General features: G+C 55.1%; 5 protein-coding genes across 5 annotated transcripts; 2 read left to right on the forward strand and 3 right to left on the reverse strand.

Moving 5' to 3' along the window:
• Nucleotides 1-743: 743 nt before the first annotated feature.
• Nucleotides 744-2855, reverse strand: LTHEOB_10157 (Ring finger domain protein; the record flags this gene model as incomplete). The annotated part of the gene is made up of 1 exon (XM_035506771.1): nt 744-2855. The coding sequence occupies one exon, from the start codon at nt 2853-2855 to the stop codon at nt 744-746; it is 2112 nt and encodes a 703-aa protein (XP_035368195.1).
• A 2151-nt stretch (nt 2856-5006) lies between these two features.
• On the forward strand, nt 5007-7096 carry LTHEOB_10158 (MFS transporter; the record flags this gene model as incomplete). Its single annotated transcript, XM_035506772.1, has 4 exons — nt 5007-5670; nt 5730-5842; nt 5894-6214; nt 6284-7096. The coding sequence occupies 4 exons, from the start codon at nt 5007-5009 to the stop codon at nt 7094-7096; spliced, it is 1911 nt and encodes a 636-aa protein (XP_035368196.1).
• Nucleotides 7097-7719: 623 nt separating this feature from the next.
• On the reverse strand, nt 7720-8683 carry LTHEOB_10159 (Vacuolar protein sorting-associated protein 51; the record flags this gene model as incomplete). Its single annotated transcript, XM_035506773.1, has 3 exons — nt 7720-8124; nt 8188-8273; nt 8335-8683. 3 exons carry the CDS (start codon nt 8681-8683, stop codon nt 7720-7722), a joined length of 840 nt encoding a protein of 279 aa, XP_035368197.1.
• A 457-nt stretch (nt 8684-9140) lies between these two features.
• On the forward strand, nt 9141-9878 carry LTHEOB_10160 (Mediated genome instability protein Rmi1 protein; the record flags this gene model as incomplete). Its single annotated transcript, XM_035506775.1, has 1 exon — nt 9141-9878. One exon carries the CDS (start codon nt 9141-9143, stop codon nt 9876-9878), a length of 738 nt encoding a protein of 245 aa, XP_035368198.1.
• Nucleotides 9879-10341: 463 nt separating this feature from the next.
• On the reverse strand, nt 10342-11771 carry LTHEOB_10161 (Mitochondrial carrier protein; the record flags this gene model as incomplete). The annotated part of the gene is made up of 2 exons (XM_035506776.1): nt 10342-11519; nt 11576-11771. The coding sequence occupies 2 exons, from the start codon at nt 11769-11771 to the stop codon at nt 10342-10344; spliced, it is 1374 nt and encodes a 457-aa protein (XP_035368199.1).
• Between the last annotated feature and the right edge of the window lie 69 nt (nt 11772-11840).

The raw sequence follows: 11840 nt of genomic DNA on the forward strand, positions 1-11840 counted from the left end.
GCATCACTCGCACCAGAATGCAACCAAGTGAAGGAGTAAGTTCTGTCGCATCTTTTGACCGTAAGAAACTGACCGCGATTAGGCGGTATGATACCTGCTTCCTGAAATGGTACAGCGAAAGTGAGCTCCCCTGCACCTGATCTACCCGCCACCGCTGACCCACCCAAGAGTTTCTTCGCGGCAATGCCACTACAGATGAGTGCGAGCCTCTTTTCAAGCAATACAAACAATGCATTAGCGTACGGGTCCCCGGATGTTTTTGATTTTTACATCCTCACGTCTTGCAGAAAGCTCTCCAGGAACGCGGCATTGACAAAATGCTCGATGAGGCTCGGGAATCCAACAGAGATAACGATGCCGAGCACATGAAGGGAGGCTGTGAGTATACATTTCTCCTTCTAGTCTTACAGGCGCTGATGTAAATGACAGAATGAGATTTCACAATTGCATACAACAACGGCGCAACCGAATAAGGACACTGTAACATTAAATCCATTTCAACCTCTACTGCATCATCAAGGTCTTAACTCATGCTATTGCTCACGTCAGATCTTGGAATTCAATGGCATGCTCTCTTGTATCGAAATATACTAGCTTAACAAAGACTAACAGTGGATTACTTTTTGGTATCGCCCTTTAAAGACCCGTTTCCCGTCAGCAACAGCGCATTCTGTAATAATAGCAGATAAGAAGCTCCATAAAAAACAATACCGAGGAGCAGAAGTACAACTGCGGACCCAGCGCTAGTAGAAACAGTCCCACTCGTAGTACGCCATCGGCTCGTACATTTGGCCACTCAATTCAGAATCAAGATCCGAGTCCAGCCCATCATCATCGAACTCATCCTCCAAGTCATCTTCGTGGTCAAAGCTATCATCGATCAAGCTTACATAACTGCCTTCCGACTCGATCTCGTCGTCGTGGCCCATATCGGGATGGTTGATGTTGACATTGGGCGCAACACCTGGTGGCACAAGCGGACCCATGATGCCTTGTACTACATCCAGCATTATTTGCTCATTTTCCAGGGAGCGCTGAATCTCCCAATCGGCCTCGGATGGCGTCATCTCTTCCTCAAACCGGTCGTCCAGATAGCTGATCAGGTCGTCTTCGAATCCGTAAGCGAAGTTGGTCGCCGGGTCGAGCGGGCCGCCGCTGGCAGTTGGGTCCTCATGCAGGACCTCCTCGCAAAAGCGGCGGTAGCTGGGCCGCGTTGAGAAGCTCTGGTACTTTTTGTCTTTTGGATTCCACCGCGTCATCAGCCGGATCTTGGTGTCCATTATCCAGTCGTGCATTTGCGGGATGGGGAATTGCATGTCGATGGGCGGTTCGGCGTACTCGATGCCTTTCTCTTTGAAAATGTCCGGGAGGCGCTTGTGGTCGTCGAACTGGGCGACTTTGCGCTTCGACGTGTGGATCTGCACGGATTTGAGGTGGGGGTGCTGATCTCGGCTCGAGGTTTCGAATGCGATAAGGTTCTCTATGATGACTGGGGGTGCTTGGAATATGACGAGCTCCTGGAGAGAGGCCGGAAGGAGGTCGGGAAGAGGGGGCTGGGTATTTGCTGCGTGAACATCGCTGTCATCATCCCGTTCTCCATCGTCGTCCTCCATCAATGTTACAGGAGCCAAGAAGTGTGTCGGCTTCCAGCGGAGTGTTCCATAGTCCATGACAATCTTCTCCAAATTGGTGAAGTCGGCCATGGACTTGAAGCTCGTGAAATTGCGGGGAAAGTCCCAGTGCGAGAGGTCCAAGGCAAGGTACTTCAGGGTCGCTTTGTGCTTGAGCAAGTGTTCTTTGGCTTCCTTGGCGCGGAACTGCTCGTAGCCAACGTATCTCCCGCCAGCAACGTAGGAGAAGGCTTCAAGGGCTTTGCAGCCTTCGATGAGATTTTTGATCGTTTTTGGCCCCAGTGCACAGCGTTCGAGATAGATATGGGTAAGCGAAAGCGACTTTGGCTCGACTTGCAGGTATTTGTTGACGACATCGTCCCATTCATCACTTGTTGCCATGTACCCATGTAGCTCTCGTAATGAAGGTAGTCGGATTACAGTGTTGATTTCAGCAATGTCCCAAGTCGAGTCACTGCTGTTACCAGCCAACTTGAGTTTGGTGAGGGAAGTGAGAGAATGCGAACAGAGTCTGTCCCACGGCAAGCCCTGACTCATGTGAGGACCGCGCAAGGACAGCTCCTGCAAGCGGGGGAGCTTGGAAAGCAGCAAGATGACTTGAGGGTCTTCGATCCCACGCTTGAGGCAGCGCAGAAATTCAACATCGTCATGGGATTTTGGGTTAGGAGAAGGTGCGGAACCCTCGGAATCGGAGTCGGAGTCGGAGTCGAACTCGTCGAGATCATCGGAGGTATAGCCGTCAGAGTCATATGTTGAACCATATTCACACCAGAGGTCGTTGTTTTTCCTGATGGGCCTGAGGTTTAGACAGTCTTGATCATCCTGGACGAGACCGGACTGCTTTGCAGCGGCAACAAGGGCATCGAATTGGTCGTCAGGCAACGCAGGGACGTCTTTGCGGAAGCCAGGGTGGAGAAAGACTAGCTTGGTGTTCCAGACGCCGAGCTCAAGGCGGCGCACGTGATGAGCGAGGCTGGCATCTTGGGCAACTCTGAGAAGAAATTTGGAGATGGGACGACGGTATTGCAAGTTTGTGTTGATGTATTCCGAGTACAAGCGCGAGGCCACAAGCTTGTTGAAGGACTTGCAGACCAAGGAGAGGTTGAGGAGGTCGACTTGGTCGGCGTAGGAGATAACCCAATCGAGCAGCTCGGGCGGCAGGTCGTAGAGCCCGGTGACGCTGGCCGACCGGCGGTCGGTATTGCGGTTTGAGCGGAGCTTCATGGCTGCGCTTGGCCGTGTCAGCGTGGGGGAGAAGATGGAGGTCGAGGAGCTGGCGTAGAGTCCGTGCAGTGCAGCTCACCTGACTGAGGCTGAATTTCCTTGTTGGGTATAACAGCACCGGATCACAAAGCTTCTCGGCCGGAGCTGCACACAGCGACCAACAAGACGCGGGGTCGTTGCGCGTGAGCAGATCCTCGGTGTCGAGCACCGAGGTGTAGGTAGGTACTGGCGTGGCGCGAACCGACGGCCCTTGGTCGATAGGTTTTTCCGCCCAAGACCGCGACACGACCCAACCACACGCGTTCCGTACCGATGACGTAGTCGCGTTGCACCCGCGAATCCACCTGACTCATCCTACAGCTTGCATGCACATTCCAATCGGGCGCACATTCTGCCAGGCGTCCCAAGGCTGAAAGCCAGTACAACATTTCTGTGTTCTGGAGAGGGCGAATGACCCGAGCCTTAGGTTTGAGGCATGTCTAAGTTAATACCAGGATACTGAAATGCAAATTCTCTCATTAAGCTTTTTATGCTGCAATACCGGGGCTCGGAGACGTTCCGTAAAGATTCACAAGACAATATTAGCCGTGACAAAACAAAGCCTAACCCAAAATCTCAATCGGTCTCCCAGACCGAGTAAAATGTTTGAAAGAAAAGAATGATATATCAGGATCACGAACGGTCTCGCAAAACTCCTAGCCATCACGGCTGATGAATCCACTTCCACAGACACAATGACCAGTGATCTTGCCAAGGAAACATACCCGACGATTCGAGACGTACTTTCAACCGCCACAGACGACTGGGCCCGGATCAACCTCTCAATGCTCACGCGTTATATGGCCGCTCGAGTCTCTGCCACAGCCTTCTCAGCGAGCTGCTCTGCCACAAAAAGGACTGGCTCGACATCACCGATGCGCACAATCAACATCATGAGCGCCAAGCAGCAGATGAAGCTGATGGATAGCTGTTTGCAGGAGAGTCAGCGCTTGCATCCCATGGATTCGCGTAATGATTTCCCTCGCTTTTTTATTTTCGTTCCACTAGATCCTGCCGCAGTGATGGATGTGGACCCTTTTACTAACACTGCGCGCAGTCTTAATTATGACCCGAGAAATGGTGAACCTAAGATATCGAGTATGGTAGAGAATGAGTTTATACCGGATGTGAGCTAGAAGATGTGGGTGAAAGTGAAGTTCCGGAAGTGGATTTGAGCGGGCTTTGAAAGGTGTGGTGCTTAGACCTGGGATGAGCGAAGCATCTTTAGTCTGCTACTTAGCTTCAAAATTACACTATCTCCGGGTTATACTGTCATTTACAGATGAAATGTTATTTTTCCCAGTTCGACGTATGTCCTTCTCAATGTGGAATTAAAAATTCTACATACACGTCCGGGCGATAGCTTCAGCTACCCATGACATGAGCAAAAAAAAAAAACAAATCCACGCTGGCCATCGGCTGCGATAGGGGACTGTATATAATTCCTTCGGATTAACTTTCCTGCTGTCCCCGCTAGCTCAGTTGGTAGAGCGACTCCTGCGGCTCTGGATCGGCCGTCGTACATCTATCTACTCCTCTTATTTAGGAACTCTGCATAAAGAGCTACTACTCTCACTTCGTGATGCATCTTTAACTTTGATCTAAAACTGCCACTTCCGCACTATATAAAAATCATCTGTAGTCTCGAGCGAAGCTCTACCGAGGCATACCCCATGCCGAATATCAGATGTTGTGAATGTACTCAAATTGAGTCTATTGATTGTAATTCTGTCGCAATTGGATTCCATATGCTCAAAAGCGCAGCTGCGCACATCTGCAGTCTCATCGAGGGGATTGAATGCTTGCCTTTTCAGGCATGGTCTGTCGATCACTCGGACTAGAATCTGACTCGCGCCGGATCAGATAAACGTTTAAGCCTTCGGAACAGAACGCCTGACTTTAAGCGTCAACCTTACACCTTCGAAAAGGACAACAAGACAACACCGGCTGTCGTTGCGCGCCAAACAATAATGATCTCACTGGAGGGCTGAGCCAGCCAAGTACAATTCCGCCGTTGCGATTGGGCGAAACAAAGAGCTTGGAAGAACATACGGCTGTGTACTACCTCCCGTAGCGGTGGCCGGGGTATTTTCTACCCCTTACAACACCCACATGCATCACGACAGTCACGGAACTGCCACCAGGCCTTCGGTCGAGAGCGACAACGTTGAGCTCGGCTGGCTTGACGCCCGCGACGACGAGCCGTTCCTGCCCGACGCCAGACGCAGCGACGACGACGGCGATGGCATTCCGCGGAATGCCACGGCAGAGGAGAAGACGAGGAAGCCACGCGTCATCTGGCTGACCGTCTTCTTCCTGATCAGCTCGTTGTCCTTTGGCATCGCCGTCGTGCCGCGCATGAACCTGATCGTCTCGCTCATCTGCCGGCAGACGCTGCAAGGGGATTTCGATCCGGTGGTGATTGGCGGCTACAATCGCCAGTGCCAGGTAGATGCTGTGTCGGCGCACACGGCGATGGTGCAGTCGGCCGGTAACGTCATCTCGGGTGTGCTGTCCGCCGCCGTCGCCGCCTTTCTCAACGTGCTCAGCGACCGCGTCGGCCGCGTGCCCATCATCGCGTACACGGCAACAGTGCTCGCAGCCGTTGAGGTTGTGCTAGTGCTGCTTGCAAAGGCGCCGTCTACCACCAGTTATCGCTGGCTGTACCTTGCGTATACGCTTGACGGGCTGAGCGGCAGTTTCGCAACCGTCATGGCCATGTCAAGTGCATACATTAGCGATTGTGTGGCTGAAGAAAAGAGGAATGTACAGGTTGGTGAGTACTTTGGGACCTTGGCATATGTGCCGTGTGCTAACGCAGATCTCTTTATAAAGGCAGAATGCATGGAGCCATGTTCATCGGCATCGCCGTGGGCCCGGCCATGTCGAGCGGCATCGTAGCTGGGAGTGGCCAAAAGTCACCACTACTTGTCTTCTATCTAGGCCTTGTAGGTCAAATTTGGCTATCCATGTCACTTTGTTTGCTAACGGTATCACAGGCCATGCGCGCCATCTCTCTTGTGTACCTCCCGCTTTTCGTGGCCGAGAGCCTGCCGCATGCACGGAAAGGCTTAGCAGGCGCCTTCCCCGTGTTCTCCCGAGCTCGATGGCAGCAGATCACCAAGCCGGCTAGGGGTTTAGACGCTATCTTGATCAAACTAAGGAAGCTCAGTCCCAGGAAGTGGTTGGACAGACTCGTGCCCCCTAGTTCTCCGGGTAGCCGGCGATTGCGGCGTAACGTGGTACTGCTGCTCGCCATCAATCTCATCTGCTACATCGCCGCCATGGCGACTTCAGACATCCTGATCCTCTATCCACAAGTATGTTGCACCTGCCATATACCCCGCTACCACACTTGGCCTCTGACCATTTTATGTTCTCTCGCTTAGGTCGTCTTCAAATGGGGCAATGTCGAGAACAACATGTTCATGTCCGTCATCAACGGCTTCCGCGCCGTTGTCTCCACCCTCGGCATCCCAGTCCTCATCTTCTTCTTCCAACGCCGCCGCTCTCCGGCGCTCCCACTCGATTCCACCCCCATCCCCCATACAACCCCTACCCCTGCCCCCCCTCAACCGACCACCTCCCCTACCAGCCCCGCCATGCTCGACCCTTCCGCCTTCCCCGACCTCGACGCTCTCACCTCGCCCACAACCCCAATCTCCCCGTACCAGCCCCACCAGCACCCCAACGACGAGTCGGCAATGCCTCCGCCGCCGCCGCCTCCGCCAGCAAATCAAGACACCCTCGACCCCCTCGACCGCACCCTCATCGTCACCGCCATCCTCTTCGACATCTTCGGCTACCTCGGCTACGCCGCCTCGCCCAACGGCATCCTCTTCACGCTCTGCGGCGCGGCCGCCGCCTTCGGCGCCGTCGGCCTGTCGACGTCCGAGGCGGCGTTGACCAAGATCGTGGCGCCATCATCGTCATCCACCACCACCTCCTCCCCGTCCCAAGCGAGGACTGCAAGGGCGATGAGGGAGGAGGCGATGGCAGGCGGTGGGTCATCGTCGAGGGTGGGTGAACTGATGGCCGGGCTGGGGTTGCTGCAGAGCGTGGTGCGGATCGTGGCGCCGGCCGTCGTGAACGCGGTCTATGGGGCCACCGTCGCGGTGGGTGCGCCGGGGACGGCGTTCGTGGGCGTCGCGGGCGTGTTGGGCGTGGGAGCTGCGTTGACGTGGGGGTTGGTTGTGGGATGAAACTGTTTCTCTTACACTTCTGGGTCTTAAATTTGGTTTTCGATTGGTCGTTTTTGAAAACATGCGGTTTGCGTCTTCATTGTACGAGATTTTTGTCAATATAGATGTGTTTCGGAGACTTGCGGCGAAGGAAAGAATACTTGGTCAAAGTTGTCGCCGAGAATGCTTCAACATTCCGTCGTTTGATTTCAAGAACAGCGCAGTTTTGGGGAGATCGATTCGTTTTTTTAACTCATGCAAAACCGCGTGCTATGTACTAGTCTGTATAATTATGATCATTCCAAGTCTACAAGTATGAGAGTATGCGCTCATTATACTTCGCTGCATTCTTTTTTTCGATTATCGTCTTCGTCCGTATGGACTTCCGTAGATTCATACATTCAGGAGATGGAACAGGGACACTGGCATCTCCAGATAAAGGTCGCGCAGATGAATCTCGTGGAATTTATTCCATGTCTCCACTCTCTATTGCTTCTTCAAGCAATGGGTATCGTCTAAAATGAACTTCCCTCCAGGACGACCTGTCCCGGGGCACCCCCGAGACATCTAGGCCGTGCCCACACAAATCCTGACCCTGGGCCTAAGGGCAGACTTTGCGACATTAACTACCCTCACACCCTCATTCACTCATTTTTCTCTTCTCCCTCAGGCGAGGCCGACCCGCTGTTACTTGCAAGCGCTTCTTCACACGCCATCTTCACCTCCTCAGCGCCTTGCACGCCCTTCCAATTCTCCAGCAACCTGCTTATCTCCTCCCACTCTTTTCTCGCTTCTTCCTCCTCACCCGCAGCGACCTTCGCCCTCAACCTCCTCGGTGCATCCAAGACCCAGCGCACAGTCTGCCGCTGTTTTTCTTTCTCGTCCACCTTCTTCTTCCCGTCAACCGACGCCGGCGAACTACTGCGGGATTTGGGAAGGGCATGTTCGGCGATGGACGCGGACAGCGCGCTCGCAGTTTCGGCGATATGTGAGATAGCCGGGGAGAGTGTCGAAGTCGCGGGCGTGAGGGGGTCCATATTTGTGCGCATCTGCAGCGATTCGGTCAGTCCTTTCCTTGGCCAAGCCCGCCTGCTCCGGGATAGGAGCCATACCTTCCGAATCGTATCCGTCGCCGCGATCAGCTTGGAGTAGTTGTCGTATACGAGCGCCTTCCGCTCTCCATCGAGGCCCTTGATCTCTGCCGCCACCAGCACGTCAGAAATAGGAAAAGTAGAAGGGGGAGTGGTATGCCAACTTACGGCCAACCAACCCGCTCTCCACCCTCAACACGCCCTCCAAGCCCTCTCTCTCCAGCGTCTTGCGCACATACTCTTCCGCATCAAAGCCCGCTTTGTCCAACTCACTTGTCTCGACAGCCTCTTCCTCCTTGACACTGTCAATCCCCAGACCCTCAGCCGGATGGCTCGTTGGCGCCGATGTGGGCGATTTGAGGTTGTAGTAGTCGCGTAGGGCGGAGCGGTCGCGATTGCGACGCGATTTGCTGGAGGAACGGGCGAGCGAAGAGGAAGTGGGCACTTCGAGGGAGGTGCGCGTCGAGCTAGGCGACCGGATGGAGCTGGAGGGGCGGGGGGACGCGATTGTGGACATTGTTTCTGTTGGAAAGCCGCTTTTGTCGTTCGCGTGGTCTGTTGTAGAGGCGGTCGTTATTCGCTGAGCAGGTACGGCTAGTGAGGCGCAAGTGCCGTCGGTCGATCGTGTGTTGTGAGAGGAGAGTAGTACGGGAGAGGTGATTGTAACTTGTTGCAAGTTTGGCCCAGCTGCGGCGACAGGGATCAGCCATAGGGCTGAAGGGTGAGCTGCACGAGTCATGCAGCTTGCAAGCTCCTAAGCTCCGATAGCAAAGCTCCGATCTACTTTCTTCACATCCGCAGACCATGAAGCTCGACATTCGCCAGCAACCCTTCCGCGTTGCGCCGCGCCCGATCACCACCTTCATATGCGTTCCGGACTGAGGATCGCCCATTCCCACTTTACCAAAGGGAAAACACCAATCTTCAAGCTCTCCACCAAACCTCTAATGTCCCACCAAAAACCCCAATCCACAATGGCGACCTCTTCCAACCTCGTCGCCGACCTGACCACCCACCTCACCAGCCGCGGCCTACCCCCATCACCCACCTGGCTCACGCAAACCCTCCTCCCCAGCCTCCCGCAGCGGCCCAACACGCCGCTCGCCGCGACGCGCCAAACGGCGCTCTTCCGCCTCCTCGCGACCGACATCACGACGACGGCCTGCCTCGCGCACTCGCACTCGCCGACCGCGAACCGGCTGCCCGCGGATGTCGCGACCGGCGGCGCGATGACCAAGGAAACGGTGGTGCCGGGCCCGGTGGCGGTGCAGGTGCTGGACGTCGAGGACGTGGGCCGCAGCCGGTGGAGCCAGGTCGAGGCGCTGGAGGCGCGCGAGCGCGGCGAGGGGACGAAAGGACGGGAGATCGTGCGGCTGGTCGACAACGCTGAGGATGGCAACGAACCCAATGGCACTGCGCGGACGGCAACGGCGGCGGCGGCGGATACAAGCGGGCCGCACAAACTGCTGCTGGTCGATGCGGCGGGGACGCGAGTGTACGGGTTCGAGCTGGCGCCGGTGCAGGGCGTGGGCATCGAGCGGATGGGCATCGGCGCGAAGCTGGTGTTGCGTAATGCTGTTGTGGCGAGAGGGGTGGTGCTGCTGGAGCCGCGGACGACGACATGTTTGGGTGGTAAAGTAGAAGCGTTGGATAAGCCATGGAGGGAGGGGCGGTTGGCGAGATTGAAGGAGGCGGCCAAGATGGAGAAGTGAAAGAAGCAGACTTGCTAGAAATTTAGAATCAATAGTCTGATGTAGGCTGAGTCCACAGCAACGTTCAAGTATCAGAAACAACTGGAGATTATTATTACACTTTCGATTGATTGCTCAAAAGAGTAGTGAGGCTCTTTGTCGTACTACTACACTCTATAAAACTAAGCCTTTACATCTAAAGATTGGTAATACACGCTGAACTCGCTTTGCCTGAACAGACAATCCAGCTAAGGTCTCAAGATATCCGCTCAAAAGGAACCTCTGACCATCCCACGCTTTTAGTTAACTTTTTCACATAGAGAATTTTGAGTGGGAGTGGTTATCGCAAGATCAAGAACGCCTCTCCTATGCATGTAACCCATCAATTCTCCCAAGGGGAGAGATGGATCAAAACGCCAAAACTCCGCACATCATTTCTGATGGCATGCAACAACCAGTTTGGGTTGCCTTCTTTTCTACCGGTTCAGTGTCTCCGCTCATTCACTGTTCCAGCCATCTTCTTGCCGACTTCATAGGTAGAAATCATAATGGCACAGGCTGGTGCGACCTTCAAGCATCGAGCTGCCCAACCACGGAAGAGACCTGGCAACCCTTGCTCCTGGAATATGTGCAGAAGGAAGCGCGGCATGGACGATTCCTCTGGTCGAATGGTGGCCACAACATTGCCAGCCGAAGCCGTGCTTCCGCCGTGTCGAACAACCTGCTGTCTAGTCTTGCCAACATCGAAAGGCGTAGTGACAAAAGCAGCAACAGCTCCAGACGAGGCCCCTGCCACGAAACTGTCGACGAGGGTCTCGGTATGATCCTCTTCGCTTCTGCTCCTACTCCGACTCCGAGGCCTGACTGCACCAGAACCCATGCTTCTCCTTTCGAGGTCCCGACCACGGAGTCGCTCGCGCTCGTCCGTGATGACGTTGCGCGCAGTCTCGTAACCCCACCAGTAGATGGCAGAGAATGGGACATCTCGCCATAATGTCAACCCGAGACCTCGCCACAAACTCGTCCATCCGTCTTGGCGGACCAAATCGCCCATGCCCGTAAGAGTGTCACGGAAATGGCTGCTAGAAGCACTCGAAGGTGAATGAGTAGCTTGCATGCGAGTCCGGAACATCTCAATGGGAGAGACGGCAATGGCGGCAAGGACTCTGGCGGTACTTCCAGCAACCAACGGAGCATACGCGTCCCCGACGTTCTTCTTTACGGGTGAAGCTGAGGCGGTGCGTAACCAGTCGTAGCCAGCGAAGTAGATGACATTGGCAGGAACAGACATGACCAGGGTGGGTGAAAGCCCGCGCCAGAGGGTACGGGCACCTTCATTGCGAGCAATCTTGCGAAGGCCGTCGAGGGTTGATGTAAAGGCCTTGCGCTGAGTCTCTTCAACAGCACATGAAGCTGCGCTTGTCGGGGCGATTGTGGGCATTACGGTGGGGCCGGCGACGCAGTACGAGGCGTTGTTGTTCACCCAGAAGACTTCGCGACAGCAGGCGGTAACGCCGAGGTTGGGAGGAATGTTGGTGAATTGCGCATTGTGGAGCTGGAGGGTCGAGAGGGCAGGGATCGTCCGGCGTGCCGCAGCAGTGGAGGTAGGAGTGGAATGGTGTTGTGACTGGAGACGGACGCGGACCACGTCAAGCGGGGTGACTGTGCCGCGGGTTAGCAGGGTGGTGAGGGGGGCAAATGCGGAGACAAGCAGGTACCTAAAAGCGAGGTGAGGATGCTGCCTGTAACGGCCGACAGCATCTTCTGGGTCATGGAGATGTCCTCCGGAGGGTCGTCCTGGCCCGCAGGAGGCTTCGCCATGGTTTGCAGGCTGATCGAGTCGGGGGTTGGTGGTAATCTGTCGTGAGGTTGACCTCCGACGCGGTTGGCCGCTGCGCCTGCGGTATCGGCCATGGAGGCGGCGAGGATCTTCCAGGCGTCGCCGGAAGATGGTGATAGCGAGAGCTGGATGTGCTACCGGAA

The sequence above is a fragment of the Lasiodiplodia theobromae genome, assembly GCF_012971845.1.
Source record: "Lasiodiplodia theobromae strain AM2As chromosome Unknown scaffold_36, whole genome shotgun sequence".
NCBI classification, from domain to species: domain Eukaryota; kingdom Fungi; phylum Ascomycota; class Dothideomycetes; order Botryosphaeriales; family Botryosphaeriaceae; genus Lasiodiplodia; species Lasiodiplodia theobromae.